Source organism: Eumetopias jubatus, unplaced genomic scaffold (assembly GCF_037043125.1).
Source record: "Eumetopias jubatus isolate StellerSeaLion01/CBP00866 unplaced genomic scaffold, mEumJub1_p1.0 scaffold_9, whole genome shotgun sequence".
Lineage (NCBI taxonomy): Eukaryota > Metazoa > Chordata > Mammalia > Carnivora > Otariidae > Eumetopias > Eumetopias jubatus.
Window position 1 is genome coordinate 113480637 of NW_028274815.1, and position 21632 is coordinate 113502268.

The 21632-nt window shown below is 48.6% G+C and overlaps 1 protein-coding gene across 1 annotated transcript; it reads left to right on the top strand.

Moving 5' to 3' along the window:
• The first annotated feature begins 78 nt into the window (after positions 1 to 78).
• CUNH20orf96 (chromosome unknown C20orf96 homolog) lies at positions 79 to 20883 on the top strand. The gene is made up of 11 exons (XM_028118753.2): positions 79 to 98; positions 363 to 411; positions 990 to 1107; positions 10569 to 10681; positions 14525 to 14683; positions 16838 to 16937; positions 17805 to 17962; positions 18043 to 18144; positions 18292 to 18378; positions 19042 to 19160; positions 20741 to 20883. Exons 1-11 carry the CDS (start codon positions 79 to 81, stop codon positions 20799 to 20801), a joined length of 1086 nt encoding a protein of 361 aa, XP_027974554.1. The 3' UTR covers positions 20802 to 20883.
• The last annotated feature ends 749 nt before the right edge of the window (positions 20884 to 21632 follow it).

The window sequence follows — 21632 nt, forward strand, 5'->3', positions numbered from 1 at the left end:
AGTCGGAGAAGCCGAATAATAAGTATAGCAAGAGATCAGGCCTCCACGGACTCATTACTCGTCTTCCATTTTCCCCCAATGGCGCGCGTCTTTCCGAAGTAGGTATAAGAATCGAGAGGTGGTGGGGTGCGCATGCGTGTCCGCCTTTGCTTGGTCCGGGCCTGGTTGTCTTTTGACCCCGCCCTCTCTCCGCCCACAGCTCCCTAGCCCCGCCTCTCCCTCGCGCTCTCCTACCTCCCGCTCCCTCGGGCTCTTAGTGAACTGTGGTCTCTGTGGAGACTTCACGCCTGTTTCACGTTTGTTGCTTACAGTCCCAAGGGTGGGGAATGATGGAAGTTCTTTCCCGTCCCAACTCTTTCCAGACCCAACCGCTCTGGGATTCGCTCCACAGTCCACAACTTCCAGAATCCGGTGAGTCCGGGAGGGCTGGGGAGGAGATGGGGGCTTGCTGACCCTGGGTCTGCAGTCCGCCTGCCCTCATGGCCGCGACTGTCCCGGCCGATGGAATCTGGAGATCTGAATTCCAGCCCTACCTGTGTCACACATTTGCTGTAGGACCCGGAGCCGAGCCCCCGAACCTGTTTTCGCACCACCTTATCCGAATGTGAGGGTATATTATACTGCTCTATTATTCATCTCTCATTGCTCCTCTGGTTTCCTCTTGGGTCTTTTCCTTGCCTTGTGTTTAAGAACTGTGTGCCACAGTTCTTAGCACCTCACAGCCTGGATGTGCTTCGTAAATTACGGCTGGCTGATAAAACAAGTGATAGCTAACATTTATGGAGCACTTATCACATGCTTTACAAATATCATCTCTTGGCGTTCTCCCATCAATCTGTGGAGATAGGTTTTATAATTAGATCTAGTTTACAGATGTGAAAATTGAGGCTCAGACCTCAAAAGTCACTTGCTCAAGGTCACAGATATCTGTAAGGGGCAAAGCTGGGATTTGAACTCATCAGGCCGTGTGACTTTTTTATATCTGGTAGGATTATGTTCCATGGCAGCGGTCCAAGCAGAAAACCAAGTCACCTACTCTGCCTCCCATCCTACAAACCAGAGGCCACCAGAAGAGCAAAACGAAGACTTTGACTAGCGTCCTGCCAGGTGGGCAGAGGCACTTGAGGCCGGATATGGGAATTGGGGACAGTGTATGCCCTTGGCCTTTGGTGACATCAATTATATTAGAGTAGGCTAATTGCTATGACAAACAATCCCCAGGTTTCAGGTATTAGTACAGAAGCTTATTTCTCATTTATGTCAAAGTACATTTGTGGATCTGCAGGGGTGGAAGTAATCTTTTCCACATGATCATGCAGGGATCCAGGCTCCTTCAACCTTGTGGCTCTGACAGTTTGTAAGGCCTTGAAGTCCTCTGCTTGATTCAGAGGACTGCATTCAGTCTGCATTCAGCTGGTAGAGAGGGAAGAGAGAGAGCGAGCAAAAATATCGGTAATTTTGTTGGCAGTTTTTTGTTCAGGGCCTAGATTTGACATGACCCGTATCACTCCTACTCATATTCCAGTGGCCATAACTCAGTCATATGACCACCTTTAATCACAAGGGAAAATGAGAAATGTCCTGCTGTGTGTCCAAGAGGAAAATAAAACAGGGTTTGGTCAACTCAGGATAATCTCTGCCATGTCTTTGTTATGCCATCCAGGGGAGTTCTCATGCCCTTGGCTGAGTCAGACATGGGTTCACATCTTGGCTCTGCTGTTTACTATCTTGGAAAAGCCATTCATCTCTCTGAGCTTTAGTTTTCTCGTTTGTAATATGAGGACCTGATAAGATTGTTGCAAGAATTAAATGAGAAGATCTATATAAAGCATTGTTGCTCTCAACCTTATCAGACCCAACATTCCTTTTTTTTTTTTTTTTAAGATTGATTTGTTTATTTGAGAGAGAGAGCATGAGCAGGGGGTGAGAGGGAAGCAGACTTCTTGCTGAGCTGGGAGCCCAACATGGGGCTCGATCCCAGGACTCTGAGTTAATGACCTGAGCCGAAGGCAGTCACTTTTTTTTTTTTTTTAAGATTTTATTTATTTATTTGACAGAGAGACACAGCCAGAGAGGGAGCACAAGCAGGGGGAGTGGGAGAGGGAGAAGCAGGCTTCCCGCGGAGCAGGGAGGCAGCCTGACGTGGGGCTTGATCCCAGGACCCTGGGATCGTGACCTGAGCCGAAGGCAGACGCTTAACAACCTGAGCCACCCAGGTGCCCACGGAAGGCAGTCACTGAACTGACTAAGCCACTCAGGCACCCCCCCCAATATTCCTTTTAATAACAAATACTTTGTAATATTCCTTTAGTATCTGAAATAAATTTCATACATAATATAACCTACCTATATATATAATTAAAAAACTTAATATAATACCCAAAGTGTAAAGTAAAAGGAAAGTTACTTATAGTTAAAAAACATATATTTCATTATGTAAATGCCCAGGATGTGCTGTACTAGAAGATATGTCAAAGTAGTCAGAAGGGGAGATGTGGAGTCATGGTGAATGTAACCACTGCAAATGCAGACTGACATGTGGTGGGGTATCAGGCACTCAGATATCCAGATGGATGTTTCATTGTGGTCATGATTTCCAAAGTGGTGCCCATCTCTTGGTAAAGTTCTGAACAAAACAAAGTACAATCTTCCCTTGAATATAGCTGCTTTCCTGGAAAATTTAGCATTACTGTAAAACTCTGCAAAATATTCTTTGTGTTTATATGTGAAAAAGAGTCAGGTTCTGGGAACAGATCATTACAAATAAGGTTTTGTTTACCTACATCAGTATCTGCTAGGGTTTTGGAAAGTCATGCAGGACATAGGAGAATTCTGTGTTCCATGGGGCTGTCTTGTTCTGGGGGATATCTAGCGTCCCTGGCCCCTACCCCCAGATGCCTGTTGGGACCCCCAGTATTTGAGAGGACCACAAATCCTCTCTACCAATGTAGAGGACGATCTAAAACATCGTCAAGAGTCTTTGATGTAAAGTGCTGAGCACAGGGCCTGGTGGTAGTGACAGAGTTTTTGACTTTGGCTCTAGACCCTATTCACACAGCATCTACAAGGAAACACTTTCCTTTCTTTCACTGGGGAAGGAAAGGTATGTATGGTGAGGTATGTAACAGATACAACCATGGTAAGAACAAGAACAATTAACATATACCAAGCCCTTAGGTACTGTTCTCAGCACTTGACCCATATCACTTCATTTAATCTTCTCAACAACCCTGTGAGGTGGGTGCTGTTATTACCACCTCCTCTTAGAGATGAGGCATGGACAGGTGTAACTTTGAAGGTCACAGGGAGGAGGATGGCAGAGCCAGGCTGTGACATTTGGCAGTTTGGCTCCAAGAGGCACAATCTTTTTTTTTTTTAAGTGTGAGGGGAGGGGGCAGAGGGAGAGAGAGAATCTTTTTATTTTATTTATTTACTTATTTATTTATGCGGGGGAGGGGGAGAGAGAGAGAATGAGAGCGTGCAAGCATGAGCTGGGGGAGGGGCAGAGGGAGAAGCAGACTCCCTGCTGAGCAGGGAGCCCAATGTGGGACTCGATCCCAGGACCCTGGGATTATGACCTGAGCTGAAGGCAGATGCTTAACTGACTGAGCCACCCAGGTGCCCCGGGAGAGAGAGAATCTTAAGTGGGTTCCACACCCAGCATGGAGGTTGACAGGGGGCTCCATCTCACAACCCTGAGATCATGAGCTGGGCCGAAGTCTGGAGTTGGATACCTGACCAATTGAGCCACCCAGGCACCCCTCCAAGATGCACAATCTTTTTATTTTTATTTTATTTTTAATTTTTTTTGAGAGAGAGAGAGAGCGAGAGAGCATGAGGGGTGTTGGGGGCAAAGGAAGAGGGAGAGAGAGGATCTTAAGCAGGCTCCCATGCTCAGCATGGAGCCCGATGCAGGGTTCAATCCCATAACACCGAGACCATGACCTGAGCCAAAAATCAAGAGTCAGACACTCAGCCAACTGAGCCTCCCCGGTGCCGCTCCAGGATGCACAGTCTTAACCATGTATTAGTGGGGAGAAACATGGATCTGAGTTGATGTTCCAGTTTCCCTTGTAATCCCGTCTAGGTTACTTGTCACAGTCCCAGTCTGCAAGGATTCCTGCCTTTATGCCAGTGAAATCATCTTTGTAAATTATAATGATGAAAAGAGCTACCGCTTGCTCAGGACTTATTTTGTGTTGTGGAGGCATCATTCATTCATTCATTCATTCATTCAGCAGCATCCATTTGCTGAGCACCCATGTGCCCAGCAATGGGCTGAATGTTGTTGACTCATGGTAAAGGAGACAGATTGGGTTTCTAGCTGTGTAGAGTTCACGGTCCCAACCTCAAAATGTTACTACACAAAACTTTAAATTTTTTTTTTAAGATTTTATTTATTCATTTGAGACACAGAGATACGGAGAGGGAGAGAGAGAAAGCATGAGCAGGGAGAGAGGCAGAGGGAGAAGCAGGCTCCTTGCTGAGCCAGGGGCCCAATGTGGGGCTCGATCCCAGGACCCTGGGATCATGACCTGAGCCGAACGCAGACGCTTAACCATCTGAGCCACCCAGGCGCCCCACTACACAAAACCTTAAATACACTTGAGGTGGATGGATAAAAGGAGGTCATCATTTCATTCATTCCTTACACCTGGGAGATGATCTCATCACCTTTTTACAAATGAAGGAACTGAAGCTTAGGTTGGTAACATGTCTTATGCAAAGTCATGTCCTTGAGGGCAGCTTTTTTGTGTTAAAAAAGATAAACCAGCTGATTCCACCAAGATGGAGTAGCCCCATTCCTTCTTGGTCCCCTCTTTTACACCTAAAAAAAAGCCCTGGATGTAACACAGTGTACACAGAGGACTCTGAAAACTGGCCTTCATGCTACATCTCAACAGGGGACTGTCTGCAGTAGGATCCAGAGTATTATTTAAAACATCAAGGATATAGTAAAAATCACTTGTCATACCAAGAATAAGGAAAATCACAACATGAGTGAGAAAAGAAGGATACCAACATCGAGATGAATCAGATAGAATGATCTGAGTGTTTTTATTTACAGATGACATCCCGTCTATGTAGAGAATCTTAAAAAATCTACTGAATTTAAGAGAAACTGGAATTAATAAGTGAGTTCATCAAGGTTGCAGAATACAAGTACACAAAAATCAATCACATTTTTAAAGCTTCTCTCTCTTTTTTTTAAATGTGTTACTCTTGGTCTCAGTTTTTTTTTTTTAAAGGTTTTATTTATTTATTTGACAGAGAGAGAGAGACAGCTAGAAAGGGAACACAAGCAGGGGGAGCGGGAGAGGGAGAAGCAGGCTTCCCGCTGAGCAGGGAGCCCGATACAGGGCTCGATCCCAGGACCCCGGGATCATGACCTGAGCTGAAGGCAGGCGCTCAACGACTGAGCCACCCAGGCGCCCCTAAAGCTTCTTTTATTTATTTATTTAGAGAGCGTGAGCACAAGCTGGGGGAGGAGAAGAGGGAGAGGGAGAGAGAGGATCACAAGCAGGCTTCATGCACCCATCACGGAGCCCCACGCAGGGCTCGATCTCATGACTCTGAGATCATGACCTAAGCTAGAATCAGGAGTTAGATGCTTTAACCAACTGAGCCACCCACGTGCCCCAATCACATTTCTATGTACTAACAATGAATATGGGGAAACCAAAATTAAAAATACATTTATAATCCAAAGAAATAAAATATTTTTTAAAGATTTTGTTTGTTTTTTCAAGTAATCTCCATACCCAGTGTGGGGCTCATACTCACAACCTTGAGATCAAGAGTTGCACTCTTCACCGCCTGAGCCAGCCAAGTGCCCCAGAAAATGAAATATTTAGGTGTAAACTTAACAAAGGAAGTATAGGACCTATATGCTAAAAATTACATAATGCTAATGAAAGAAATCAAAGAAGACCTAAATAAAAGGAGAGACATACTATGTTTACGATTAGAACACTCCACATAGTAAAGATGACAGTTCTCCCCAATTTGATTTCTACATTTAATGTAATTCCTGTCAAAATCCCAGCACAGTGTTTTGTAAACAGACAGGTTTATTCTAAATTTTTTTAAACATTTGTTTATTTATTTATTTATTTATTTATTTATTTATTTATTTGAGAGAGAGAGAATGAGAGATAGAAAGCACGAGAGGGAAGAGGGTCAGAGGGAGAAGCAGACTCCCCGCCGAGCAGGGAGCCCGATGTGGGACTCGATCCCGGGACTCCAGGATCATGACCTGAGCCGAAGGCAGTTGCTTAACCAACTGAGCCACCCAGGCGCCCCAGGTTTATTCTAAATTTTATATAGAAAAGCAAGGCCCTGGAATAGATAAACTATTTTGAAAAAGAAGAATAATGCGGGAACAATCACTTTACCTGATACTAAGGATATTATTAAAGCCAAAGTAATCAAGATAGCATAGTATTGGCAGAGAGATAGATAGATACATAGATCAATGGAGCAGGCTAGAGAAACCAGAAATAGAGCTACACAAATATGCCCAGATGATTTTTTTTTATAGGGGTTAACAAGGTTTTTTTTTTTTTTAAGATTTTATTATTTATTTGACAGAGAGAGACACAGCGAGAGAGGGAACACAAGCAGGAGGAGAGAGAGGGAGAAGCAGGCTTCCCGCGGAGCAGGGAGTCTGATGCGGGGCTCGATCCCAGGACCCGCCCAGCTGATTTTTGACAAGGCTGAAAAAACAGCTCAGTGGAGGAAAAGAAAGCCTTTTCCACAAATGGTGCTGGAGCACTTGGACATCCATAGGCAAGAAAAAGAACCTTGACTTAAGTCCAAATGTAAATGTAAAATGAAATAAAAATTAAATGTTAAATGTAAAACTAAAACTTTTAGAGAAAAATATAGGAGAAAAAAAATCTTTGAGACCCATGTCCAAGTGAAGAGCCCTTAGACTTTCTACCATGATCCATAAAAGAAAAATGAAATTAATGGATAAGTTGGACATCATCAAAATTAAACACTTGTTCTGTGAAAGACTGTGAAGAGGATGGAAAGACAAGCTACAGACTTGGAGAACATACTTGCAAACCACCTCTTGACAAAGGCCTGCTATGCGGAACCTATCGAGAACGCTCAAAACTCAACAATTTCTAACAACTGAATTGAAAAACGGGGCGCCTGGGTGGCTCAGTCATTGAGCGTCTGCCTTCGGCTCAGGTCGTGATCCCAGGGTCCTGGGATCGAGCCCCGTGTCAGGCTCCCTCCTCCGCGGGAAGCCTGCTTCTCCCTCTCCCGCTCCCCCTGCCTGTGTTCCCTCTCTCGCTGTCTCTCTCTGTCAAATAAATAAATAAAATCTTTAAAAAAAAAAAAAGAAAAACAATTCAGTTAGGAAATGGGCAAAAGAGGGACACCTGGGTGGCTCAGTTGGTTAAGGGTCCGGCTCCTGATTCGGACTCAGGTCATGATCTCAGGGTCATGGGATGGAGCCCTGCGTCAGGCTCCGTGCTCAGTGCTGGGTCGGCTAGGGATTCTCTCCCTCTCCCTCTGCCCTTCTCTCCCACTCACTCACACGTGTTCTCTCTCTCTGAAATAAATAAATCTTAAAAAAAAAATGGACAAAAGATATGAAGGGATGTTTCATTGAAGAGGATATCCAGATGGTAAATAAGCACATGGAAAGATACTCAACATCATTATCCATTAGGGATATGCAAATTAAGCCATAATAAGGTGTCACTACGCACCTAGCAGAATGGCTAAAATGAAAAATGGTGATTACACCAAATGCTGGCCAAGAGGAGAAACTGGATCATGCATGCATTGCTGGTGGAAGTGTAAAATAGCCCAGCCGCTCTGGAAAAAAGTATGGCAATTTCTTTTTCTTTTCTCACAGAGAGACAAGAGCATGGGAAGGATTGGGGAAGGAGCATAGGGAGAGGGAGAGAGAGAATCCAAAGCAGACTCTAGGCCCAGCCTGACACGGGGCTCGATCTCATGACCCTGAGATCATGACCTGAGCTGAAATCAAGAGTCACTTAACTGACTGAGCCACCCAGGCACCCCAGTATGACAGTTTTTAATGAAACTAACATGCAGTTCTCACCGTGCTCCAACAATTGCACTCTTGGGCATTTATTCCAGTGAAATGAAAACTTACGGTCACACAAAAACCAGTGCATGAATGCTTCATAGCAGCCTTATCATAATACTCACAAACTGGAAGCAATCCAGAGGTCCGTTAATGGTTAAATAAGCTATGGTACATCCATACCATGGAATACTATCCACTAATAAAAAGGAAAGAATTATTGATATAGTCAATAGCTTGGATGAACCCACAGAATTTTGCTGAGTGAAAAAAAACAATCTCAGAAGTTATATACTCTATGATTCCATTTATATAGCATTCTGGGAATGACAAAATTCCAGAAATGGAGAACAGATTAGTGATTGCCAGGGGTTAAGGACAAAGGTGGGGGTAGCATGGTAAGGGGAGGGAAGAGAGTGTTGCTGTAAAAGGCAGCCTGAGGGATGCTTACGGTGATGGAAATGTTCTATATCTTGTCCGTCTTAATGTTAATATCATGGTTCTGATATTGTAGTTAGTTTTGCAAAATGCTACCATTGGGAGAGACTGGGTTAAAGATACATAGGATTTCTCTGTAGTCTTAAAAATTTTTTTTTTAAGATTTTATTTATTTATTTGATAGAGAGAGACACAGCAAGAGAGGGAACACAAGCAGGGTGAGTGGGAGAGGGAGAAGCAGGCTTCCCACTGAGCAGGGAGCCTGATGTGGGACTCGATCCCAGGACCCTGGGATCATGACCTGAGCCGAAGGCAGACACTCAATGACTGAGCCACCCAGGAGCCCCGGGATTTTTTTTTAAACTTAAATTCTAGTTAGTTAACATACAGTGCAATAATGGTTTCATGTATCTTTTAAAAAAAAAGATAAAGCAGGGCTACTACCACTAATGAAAATAAATAGTCATTATTAAAGGTACAAATCTCCCTAAGTATTTAAGTTTGACTTACTAATCTTATAATTTTTATAAACACTTCTAAGGGGGATTTTGGAACTTGGTTAATTAGGTTCCCCTAATCCTTTTAAGCCACATTTTAAAATTTAGTATATTCATTTTTCATTTTCAAATAGTTTACTTGTCTGATTAACAAAAACCACTGAGCATTTAAATAATTCTTGTACAACTAATAAATAAACTTCTAGAAATGGGTAATCTATGTTCTCTTAAAAGTTTTGGTAATTTATACACATTTAATAAAAATGTCTTAAATCTTTAATGTAAAACAAATCTAAATAAAAATCTCATTTAAATTAGAACCACAAGATTAATCTATTAATCATTCCATCTTTTAAACAATACAATTAAATATCCAATATATACAGATAATTCATAACTGTAACACAAGATTATTTTAATTTACTTCATCACTTCAATTGTTAATACTAAAATTTTCCCGGGTTCACTGTATTTATCCATTAAATAAATAATATTTTCTGAAAAGTACTGTGCTGCACTTGGAGTGGGGGTTTTGGTGGGTATCGAGAATGTGGCCTCAGCATTCAAGATGATGTGGGTGATTTGTCTCAGGCCGGTGCCTGAGAGGAAGCAGGGGTTCTGAGAACATGCCCTCCAAATGCTTTATTCTGATCTGAAATATTTCCATATAGTCCTTATCTGGAAGGACCACAGCTTTTTTTTTTTTAAAGATTTTTGACAGAGAGAGAGACGGAGAGGGAACACAAGCAGGGGGAGTGGGAGAGGGAGAAGCAGGCTTCCCGCTGAGCAGGGAGCCTGATGCGGGGCTGGATCCCAAGACCCTGGGATTGTGACCTGAGCTGAAGGCAGACGCTTAACTGACTGAGCCACCCAGGCGCCCCAAGGACCACAGCTTTTATAGGTGTTTCAGACAGCCATTTGGGAGTTTTGCCCAGCTCCTGTGTCTTTGTGTAGGGCTGTGGTCCTAATGCTAAGCCTCAGGTCATCAGTAGTGACAGTGACAACTAGGAATGCCTATTCAGCACTGAATATGTGTCAGGCACTATTCCAAACACTTGAAGGTATAGTAAAATCTTATTTAATCTTCAGGACAACCCTATGAGGTATGCATGATGATGACTCCTGTTTTATAGGTTGGAACAAACCGAGGGACAGAGAGGTCAGGTGACCTGCCCAAGCTCACATGGCTAGTAGAAAGCAGAGCCTGGATTCGAACCCCGGCTGTCTGGCTCATTAGTTCTTGCCCTTAACCCCTGCCTCATCTGACCTTGCTACTGGCCAGGTTGGTGGGAGAGACTATGGGCACCTGGTCGGCCCCTGTTGCTGCTCCTCTCTTCCCCTCTGTCCATACCCATAGCCATATGAAAGTCCCCGGCGCAGAGCGGGGCCTGGGAGCTTACTGATGGATGTGAGTCCCATGCTCTGCCTCACTGTCACGGATTATAAGTTTGAGACTGGGTGGGGCTGGTGCCCGGGCCGTCTCCTGGATGGTGCATTCCCTGAGACCTGCTCCCAGGCCTGCCTGTACCCTCACTCCCTCTCTGCTCTTTCCCATGCCCTAGGGTTGCATTCCAAGCCCACCATGTTGATGACAAGCCAGCTGAGGAATCCACAAGAAAAGCACAGAGGGAGGTTGGACTCTGGGAAGATACAGGCCAAAATCCGGCTATTGAGGGTATGAGCATCCTCCCTACAGGCACTGGGGCTCGGGGTAGGGATGGGGGGGTGGGGGAGGGGGACGGTGATAGCAAACATACACTGAACATTTTGCAGGTGCCAGACTTGACTCATTTCCTTATCAGCAGTGCCATAGGCGTGCTTATCATCACCCCCCTTTTACAGATGGGAAACTGAGGTTCAGGGAGATCAAGGACTTGTACCAGGTCGCATGGCTAGAAACATGGCAGTACTAGGGATCAAAGCCGGTTAAACAAGGTGTTTGCCTTTGTGTTGAAGACCAGGAAAATGATCAGAATCCTCTTTTTTGTTTCACTACATTAGGAACACAATCTGGTGGCTTGTTCATTTAAAAATTTCCAGTAAATTAACCTTTCATGGAATACAGTGCACCTCAAAGCAAAGCTCAGAAGCTATTACATTTTTCACATCATCCGATACAGCTTAGATAATTAGCGTTCTCACCATCTATTGCTTTTTTATGGCTTCTGAACAATGTTTCAAAGTATTTGAAATGACTAAAAGAGGAGGAGTCTTTTGTGTCCCAGGCAGAAAATAGAATACTAAATACTACAAATGCTACAAAATACTGGAGAAGAATTAGTACTTTCTTCAAGAAAGTTTTAAGAGCTCAGTGAACAATGACTACTATATAAAGAAATAGGGAAGAATGTATTTGCTTTGAAACCTTTTCTTCCCTTTAACCTTCAATATTGCAGAATGGTTCAAAGGCGGCCCAACGTTCTTAAAGGAAGAGCTCATATTTCTGGTGTTATTTTTATCCTGACTTTAGAACTTGGACAATTTGGCTCTGAAGCCTGGGCTCCCAACCCATTCCTAATGTTGTCTCTTGTGATCATTCAGTCAGTTTATTGAATGCCTACTATGTGCCAGGCCCTGTTCTAAGTGCAAGGATTCACCAGTGATGTGGCCTCCGACCTTAGGGAGCTCGCATTCGACTTTGGGAGACAGATAATAAACAAGACAAATTTAAGTATATAATATGTGCCATGGTGCTAAGGGCAATGAAGAAGTGTAAAGGTAAAGTTAGGGGCTAGCGAGGCACAGAGGAAGAGTGACCGTGACCATTTTAGACAGGGTCGTCAGAGAAGGCTGCTTAAATGGTGACATCTTAGGGAAGAATGTTCCAGACAGAGGAACCGCAAGTGCAAAGGTCCTGAGGTGGGTGTGGCTAGAGCAGGAGATGAAGAAAGCTGGTGGGTGTAAGGGAATGGATGATGACTTGTTTGTAGCTCTGTAATCCATGCTTAGGCTTTGTGTTTCTATGTTGAGTAAGACAGGAAGACCCTGGGGGATTCTGAGTAGAGCAGAGACGTGGTATGACCTAGGTTTTCACAGGAATCCTTGGGCTGCCGCTGCTGCTATGCAGAGAATGGACCATGGAGACAAGGGGGAAACAGGAAGGGAGCAGAAATTACTCAGTTGGTTTGCTCTTGGAGATGGAATAGGATACTGACTCTGCCCCTCAGTCTCAGGACAATTATTTGTTCAATCTCCAGCTCTTGAGGGAGTGCCTACTATGTGCCGGGCACCGTGCCAGGTGTTGGGGACACAGCTGTGACCATGGTACTCAGAATCTGTGTGCTTATGGAGCTTACACTGTAGTGAGGAGACCTATAATAAATGAATTTAAGAAACTCAAAGAATAGTTAGTCATCAGTTTATTCAGCCCATACTTATGGAGCTCCAGGCACCGTCCTGTGTGCTGTGTCCTACAGCTGGGTCGGGACAGCCAGCCCCCCTGCCCTCCTGGCTGTGCCATTCAGGTGGGGGAGACAGGTAAGAAATAAGAAAAATAAGACAATAAGATAATACAAAAAACATATAATTACAGACTGGGGTTAAGGGTCAGGAAGGAAACAAACTAGGATTTCTGCACTCAATCTGGTGCTCAGGGAAGATCCATTTCTAGAGCAGAGGTCATTAATTCTACAGTTTCTCCAAATCCCCTGGGAATGGGGTGTGTGCAAAGGAGACACATTCCTGGTGCTTTCCCCAGCGATGTTGGCTCCGTGGGGCTGAGAATAGTGCCAAGTGAGGTAGTGCATGTGAAGTGCTGAGCAGAGTTTCACGCCTATAATAAACACTCTGTACATTTGCACTCTTACTCTTATTATTATATGAGGAATATGGGAGCTGAGGGCCAGGAAAGGGGTGGCTTCTAGTGAAGGACAGAGAAATGAGGAAGAACAGAGGAAAAAGGAAGAGAGTGCGTAGGCACGGCAGAGCTGGAGGGCTAGAGCCGGTGAGAACAGTTATCAGCTCTGGTTCCTGCGTGCACACTGAGGGTGCCAGGCACCGCCACTCACTGGCTTGGCTGTGAACATTATCTCATTTGTTTTTTCCAGCAGCTCTCCGAAGCGAGTGTTAGTTTCCCAACCTTTAGAACAAGTATAGCAGGGTTCTGGGGGGCTGACTCGTTTGCCCAGGTGCCCCGAGGGAGTAAGTGGCTGAGTTGGTATTTGAACCAAGTGGGTCTAGGCCTAACATCCAAATCTGAATACCCCACGAGGCTCAACCAGCCCGCTCGCTTCCTTGTCTTGTGGTGGGAGAACAGACAGTGGGAGTCAGAAGTCTGGCTTCCCGGTTCCGGTGCCATGACTTTCTGGCTGTGTGACTTTAGGCAAGTCACTTAACGCCTGCACGATGCTGTATCGGCAGGACAGCCTTGAGGTGCGGTCCAACCGCCCCCGCGCGATCTTGGCCTCCGCCCTCTGCACCTTGGTCCTGCCCACAGGCGCCGCCCCCTTGGGTCCTCGGGCGCCATCTCCTGGCCTCTCCCGGCCGGTTGCGCAAGCTGCTTCCCCCCTCTGGAAGATGCATCTCTCCCGCACTTCGCCCCCCTCAGCTGGGCTTTGGAACCGGACCGAAATGGGGGCTCATCCCAACGCCAGCATTTATTAGCTGGGGGACTTCGAGTTAACCTCTGAGCTCTGTAAAATAGAGCACAAAGCACCCACCCTAACGGGGGTGTTGTACTTGGCACGCAACAGGTAGGTAGAGCTCCAACCACCAGCATCAGTCCTCACGCAGTGTTGTGTATGTCCGTATAAGCCCTACAACAACCCCGTGGGGTGAGCCTCCATTTATCAATAAAATAAGAGTCAGTAAACATAGGGCCTTTGGATGAACTGATACCACCTGCCGTGCGCCCGGGGAGGCCCAGTGCCCAACACATAGTAGGCCCTCAACAATTCTTGTTGTTATTATTGTAGATTTTGTGTACCTGCTGGAGGTGACCTTAGCAAGCCCCTTACCCTCTCAGCCTCTCCTTGTTTCCGCGGGGCGATGGCTGAAATGAGAGGGTACTCATTCAGCTCAGCTGCCTGATGAACAACGGTAGCGATTATCATCCACTTGGCTTCCCCGCTTTTCCAGACATCGCCCATCACCTCCGCCCCTTTCTTACCTACCTGGGGTGTTTTCTATTTTTATTACTACCGTTACTACTGTTTTTATTTTTTTTAATTTTTAATTTTTTTAATTTAATTTTTTTAAATATTATTTTATTGATTCTAAGAAGCCAGTGATAATAAGGTACAGCCTTATCTTATTTCCCACGAACAAATTTTGTCAATTAGATGGTGACATGCCACCCGTTGTAAGAGGCGTCCACCTCTGAGATGTAAAATTCGGGAAAATGGGCGTTTCAGAACGGATGCAATAGTTCAGGGGCTCTGACCCGCAGACAATGGGGCCGCCTTTACCAGTCGAGACCACAAGGGGGCGTGCGTGCGGCGGGAGGGTCCCTAGGCTCCGGGAGGATCCGGCCGCCGCACGCAGCACCACCTCCCATCCTTGCCCTCCCCTCCGCCTGCAGACGTTGCTCAGGAACCGGCGAACCACACTCCAGGAGCTCTCCAACCATGAGGTCTTCCTCACCAAGCTCAACTGGGAGCTGATCAAGGCCATCCAGGACATGGAAGACAGCTCGGCCCTGAAAGTGCGCACGATGCTGTATCGGCAGGACATCCTTGAGGTGAGGTCCAACCGCCCCCGCCCGATCTTGGCCTCCGCCCTCTGCACCTTGGTCCTGTCCACAGGCGCCGCCCCCTTGGGCCCTCGGGCGCCATCTCCTGGCCTCTCCCGGCCGGTTGCGCAAGCTGCTTCCCCCCTCTGGAAGATGCATCTCTCCCGCGCTTCGCCCCCCCTCAGCTGGGCTTTGGAACCGGACCGAAATGGGGGCTCATCCCAACGCCAGCATTTATTAGCTGGGGGACTTCGAGTTAACCTCTGAGCTCTGTAAAATAGAGCACAAAGCACCCACCCTAACGGGGGTGTTGTACTTGGCACGCAACAGGTAGGTAGAGCTCCAACCACCAGTATCAGTCCTCACGCAGTGTTGTGTATGTCCGTATAAGCCTTACAACAACCCCGTGGGGTGGGCATTATTATCTTTATTTCACATAGGAAAAAACGGAAACAGAGGCTGGGTAACTTGCTCAAGGTCACCCTGAAGCTCACTCACCTAGCAAGGGTCAGAACTGGGACTTGCACACAGGCCGTCTGGCACCAGGATCTGGCTTCCTTCCACCGTGCTGTGGTTACCACCCTCAGCCAGTGGTGCTGCTCACAGTCTACGGGTGGAGCAACTTTTCCCGAGAACCCCGGGGGCATCCTCTGCCTCCTCTGGGAGAGCTGGAAGGGAAAGCTGCCAGAGGAGAGCTGGAAGTTCACGGGGGACCCAGGACTTGGGGCTGGAGGAGAGGCAGAAGAAATGGTTTCATGGAGCAGTAAGATGAAAGCCGGGTCTTGGGGACTTAGTCTGCTCAGGTGACCGTAACAAAGCACCATAGACCAGGTGGCTTCCGCATAGAAGTTTATTTCTCATAGTCTGGAGGCTGGAAGTCCAAGATCAAGGCGCCAGCAGGGTTGATGTCTGGTGAGGCCTCTCTCCTTGGGGTGCAGATGGCTGCCTTCTCTCTGGGTCCTCATATGGCCTTTCCTTGTGCCTACATGGAGGTAACTCTGGGGTCTCTTCCTCTTCTTACAAGTACACTACTGTTACCGGATTCTGCACCCTTTGGACCTCATTTAACCTTTATTACCCCCTTAAAGGCCCTATCTGCACAAACAGTCATATTGGGGGTTAGAGCCTCAACATATGAATTTAGGGGTACACAGTTCAGTCTACAACACAGGCCAAGGATTGCAGAGTCATTTAGCCCAAGGGGACTTAGTAGAATATTCTCCAAACTTAGACAAAATCATTGTTGATCTTCTGGCATTGATCCATTAATATAATTTTTGTTCATCCTGAGTGCTCCCTGTGGGCCCCTGGGAGACAGTGATCGGTGGGACCCTGTCCACATCAAGCTGTCATTCTAGTGGGGTCACAGGCAGAAAGTCATTTGTATATACTGCCATGGGGATGGGGATCTGGGGAGCTGAGAGGGGCCTCTCGCCCAGACATGGGAGGGTCAGGGTCAGGAAGGCTTCCTGGAGAAAGTGATGCTTGGGTTGAAACCTGCAGAAGTAGGTGTTAACTGGTAGAGAGCAGGAGAGTGTTCCAGGCAGGGGAAATGGGTGCAGAAGGCCTGTGGAGAGAGGGGGCATGGCCAGCTCAAGGAGCCACACATTGGCATAGGCCAGCTCCGGGAGGGCCTTGTCAGCCAAGGTAAGGAGTTAGGGCAGAGGGGAGCCCCTGGAGGGTTTTAAATAGGGGAGGGATAAGGTCAGCTTTTTTTTTTTTAATTGTTCATTTTTAGACAAAGATCATCCTGACTGCGGCGTGGAGCAGAGATCGGAGGAGGACCGGTTAGGGGTAGCTGTGGTGGTATTTGAGGCAGGAGATGAAGAGAACTTGAGTAGACAGTGGCAGTGGGGATGGAGAGAAGGACATGGCTTTGAGGGCTGTTGGGGTTAAGTCCATCGCACTTGGTGACATTTTGAAAGAGGGTGGAGTGGGGACCGCTGTCTGGGTTCGGGCCAGTGCCTGGGTGTGTGGTAGAGCCACCCGCTGGGGTGGGTGGTAGGAGAGGGCCCCGTTTGGAGCGGCTGGGCCAGCCTCCGGTCAGGTTCCTGGGTCTGGGAGCGGGTTTGGGTCTGGGGAAGTGCCGAGCCCCCCCGAGAGCCCATGCCTCGGTAGCGCCAGGAGAAGTTGTGGGGCGAGCTGACCCCGCCTCTCCCACAGACTGTCATGGATTTCTTGGAGTACTCGAACAAGAAGAAGCTGCAGAAGCTCAAGTGTGAACTTAAGGAGTGGGAGGAGAGGGAGGAGGCCAAGACGCAGTGTAAGAATCCCTGGCGTGAATTCCTTGATCCCCTCCCTGGCTTCGGGGAGGTCAGCGGGGCATTCATCTTGCACCTACCTTTTGGAAACCAGTAGGCCCAGCATCTCCCCTGTTAGGCAGATGGAATTGCTAAGATGCAGAGCTAATAGCTTACTTCTCGAGCACTGAACACAGCACTTCCAGGCCCCCCGAGGCTTCGGATGTGTGGGCACACTCTCAGTCATTGCAACTACCTGTGAGGCAGGGACTATTCGCCCATTTTACAGATGAGAAAGCTGGAGCTAAAGGAAGTGCGGTAGCCTGCCGAAGGTCATAACAGCTAGGAGCCAGGATCCAGCCCCATCCTGCCCCTGCTTCCCGCCACTGTCACCGAGTCAGTGGCTCGACCATGTCCCAGGTCTTCTGGCTTCCATTGCGCTGAGCCTGTGGTTTCTTTCCCTGGAGCAGACTGGAAGCCTTCTGAGGGGAGGGGTGGTGTGTCAGACCCTGGGGACACTGCCCATGGAAGGCATCAATACAGACTTTGTCTTAATGGTCATTTCACGGGAGTCTGTGTTGCCCCATCTCCCTGGGCTTGTTGCCATGGGAGCATGTGCATGAGGAGACTGAGGTCCAGGGAGGAACAGTCTTGGCGAGGGCCACACAGTAAGTCAGTGGCAGAGCTGAGACTTGTCTGGGGATCTTGCCCTGGTTTAGTCTCTTTCCTACCCAGGTTTGCCTCTTCTCCTGCGGGGGGTAAAAGACTCTAGTGTGAGCTCACTTCAACCAGACCCCAGTCCCTTGGCCAAGGAGAGCTTTGCCTCCCAGATCTCCTGGGAGGGGTCCTTGAGGGAGGATCCTGCCTCCTGTCCCTCCCGACCTCTCCAGCCCTGGCGCGGCAGGTGGAACAGCTGAATGCCGAGATTGAGAAGACCTACAAGGAAGTGAGCTTCCTGAGCACGTACATGGACCACGAGTATCCTGTCAGGTCGGTCCAGATTGCCAACCTTGTGCACCAGTTGCAGCAGATAAAGGACAGCCAGCAGGTGGGTGAGCCCCTGGCCCTGCCCTGCTGGACCATACTGGAGACAGGGCTGATGGCCCACACCCTCCTGCTGGCCCCTAGGATGAGCTGGATGACCTTAGTGAGATGCGCAGAATGGTCCTGCAGTCGTTGTCTAATCAGATTCAGAAGAAGAAGAAAAAGCTTCTGAAAGCTCTGGTGGTGGTGAGTGGTGGGTGTCCAGGTCCTGCTCCAGCCCTGCTTCCTTCCCCATCATCTGCCTCTGGGCCCCCTGCATCCCCCGCTGGTCTCTACCAGGCACTGCTGCCCGGGAAGAGGCACCTGGGGGCCAGAACTCTTCTCCGTCCGCAGAAAAGCCAGCAACCCCATCAGGAGGCTCTTCTGCAGAAGACCCAGGACAGCCAGGACATGCTGAAGTGCATGGACAAGTTCAGAGAAGTGAGTGGGCATGGAAAGGGACGGCCCCTCTGTGAGGGAGCAGAAAGGCAGGCCCCAGGACCTGTGGGAGTCAGGCTTGTCCTGATCTGGCGTTGGCCTCGCTCCTAGCTAGCGCCGTTACTGTCCCTTGCCACTCACCTGAGAAGGAGGTTAGTGCGGGCCCAGGCCTTGCCTCATTGACCAGCATCACCAGGGATGACCCATTAGCAGCATCACCAAGCATCACCCGCTCACCCATCATTTTACTGTCATTGCCACCCCCTATCTTCACCGCTTAATTCTCACTACTGACCATCACTCGTTAGCTGTGTTAATGAACTTCACCATCACCACCACCCCCCCCCGCATCCATTTTCATTATCATCCTCCATCCACCGTCAGTGTGAGTGACCTTCACCGTCTCTGCCAGCCCCCATTCATTCTCATCATCAGGTACTGCCCCCCTTTGCCACCTGTCTCCGTGCTCCCCGATCTCCGTGCTGTGTTCAGCACCATCAGACGTTGGCCCTAACTCTCGAGCAGCCCTCCAGAGCTCAGGAGGCCCCATGACCAAGCCGTGCCATCTCCCTAGATGGCCTTCCTCCTCATCCGGGTTGCTCTGTTCTCCCTTCTGGTGGGGGACATCGGGCTCCTCACACTCCCCTGCTGTGCTTCTCCCCTCAGTTTATCAACCAGTTGGAGGAGGAAATACCCATATTGAAGGCAGAGGTGGAGCAGCTCCAGGTCCAGGTCCAGGAGCCCCGAGAGATCATATTTGCGGACGTTCTGCTTCGGAGACCCAAGTATGTGATCTGTTTTGGCAGTTGCTTCTTAAACCCGCCATGCTGTGTCCTCGAAGAGGCTCTCTGTTCCCAGGGAAGGCAGCCTGGTGGAGAAGGCAGAACCCCGGACGGGGTGCAGGGAGACCTGGGTCTCGCCTCGGCTCTGCTGCTGACCATGTGGCAGACGTGACCTTTCCTGTCTCTGGGCCTCCGTGTCCCATTAGTACACAGGAAGCTGAGTTACATAATCTTTTTGGACTCTTCCGGGTCCCGGATTCCATGTTTCCATGGACCCCTAAGCTCCTGGGTGTACCCCTAAGCTCCTGGGTTGTTCCCTAAGCTCCTGGGTTGTTCCCTAAGCTCCTGGGTTGTTCCCTAAGCTCCTGGGTTGTTCAGGAAGATGGACTTGAGTAGGGTGGCTGGCTCCAGGCAAGAAGGGCCTGGAAGACACTCTGTAAGGAGAGAAGGATGTGCTCTGTGCCTGGCAGACTCCTGGGCCCCAAAGGAAGAACTTCCTTCCTTCCAAAGCCAGTTCTCCGCCTGCCTTTCTTGGGTCAGGCTCTTTGTGGCAGAGCTTGGGGAACCCACGAGGCCAGGCCTCTCCAAGATGTCACACAGGCCCTGGGGCACCTCAGTGCAGAGCCCTCAGGTAGACGGCAGACCTCAGAAGACAGATGCTGGCTAGAGATGGAAATTTGGGCATTGTCAGTATAGAGATGCTTTTTCTTTTTACTATTATTGTGGACAATTTCAAATATACAGACAGTAGAGAGAATATTTTGATGAATACTCAGTTGCCCGTGTGGATTAGAAGTTGTTATGTTTTTGCCATACTGGCTTCATCTTCATTCCTCCGCTTTTTCTTGTGAAGTACTGTAAATTGCAGACATCCTGACATTTTGTGCCTAAATACCTCAGTGGGCATCAGGAGAGTGTGGAAACCACGAGAGTGGATGAGAGAATTGGGACAAGGTGGAAAGAGCATGTGATCCTGTGGCCCCCTAAGCGTGCTGGTCCCTGCAACGGGGGCTGTATTGCAGGCGGGAACGCGCTGTTCTCGCTCCTTGTGTGCAAAGGACACCTGTCAGTTACTGAGCACTTGGTCCACGTCAGCACTTAGTCTCACTTCGTCTGCCTGCCAAAGATCGAGGTTGGAGTTACTCCCACTTGAGCAGTGAGGAAACAGGTTGCCCTGGGCTCTGGTACACAGCCAGCGCTTGTTACATACGTGCCAACCGAGGGCGTGGGGCTCCAAGGGGAGTCGTAAGCTCAAGGTGACACGCAGCCAGGGGTCCAAGCCGGCCATTCTGACCGCACAGAGAGTGCTGGTCGTGAGAGGGCCCGCATTTCAGAGCCGAGTGCCTGCTCCCTCTTGACCTCAGACCTCTGGACGGGAACATTAATCATGCCAAGCCCGTGCCTTTTTCATTTTTGGTGTGTGCGTGTGTGCACGCACACCCACATGCACACCAGTGTTTTGGGATGGGGCTCTAAGTACCAGTGTTCTGAAGAGCAGGGTGCCCCCGAGGGCGTGCTCCCCCACTCTGCAACTCTGGTGCCCCTGCTTGACTTCTCACCCCCTCTTTGCTGTTCCCTACCAGGTGCACCCCAGACATGGATGTCATCCTCAACATCCCGGTGGAAGAGCTGCTACCCTTCTAGATGTTGGGGTCAGGGGCCAGTCTTCTCTCCCTGCTCTTTACCCCATACCTGGAGCCTTGAATTGTCTTCTTCCATGACCGCGTGCCCACTCGGAGCCTGGTCTGCTCTCCCTCCCTCCCTCCCTCCACCCTTCCTCTCTTCTTTCTGGTTGGTGCTGCTGCTTGGACCAGGTGGGCATTCCCAGTCAAGTCTGCCATTCCTTTTGACCAATAAAGCTGGATTTGCATTTGCTCTTTTACTTGGAGATTTCCAGCTAGGCCTTGAGAAGAATGGACTTTGTCTTAAGATAAAGGGTGGGTAGGGCGCCTGCGTGTCTCAGTCGGTTGAGCGTCTGCCTTCGGCTCAGGTCATGATCCCGAGGTCCTGGGATCGAGTTTCACATCAGGCTCCTTGCTCTGCGGGGAGCCTACTTCTCCCTCTGCTTCTGCCTCCCTCTTTCTCTCTCTCTGTCTCTCATGAATAAATAAAATCTTAAAAAAAAAAAAGATAAGGGGTGGGTAACTACGCTGACTGTATCTGGGGCCCAGGACTTCTCGAGAAGCGCCGAGCGAGACTAGCTTGGGCTGCGCTGTTCCTGGTGCGGTGGGAGCCCAGCTTCTCTCCTGATCTGTGCTCACACCTGTTGAGGCCTGTGCCAGGGCAGAAGGGAGACCCCCCGAGCTGATGGCCCTGGGAACTTGCCGGGTTTTCCTCGCTGATGGCCATCCCTCTTCTGGCCCATTGTCTGTCTGTCCAGTGCTTGTACCCCAGGTTTGCGTGGACGTGAACACACACTCTTACTCAGACGCAGAGTTAGGCGCAGCCCCCCACCATGTGCTGGCTTGGAGATGT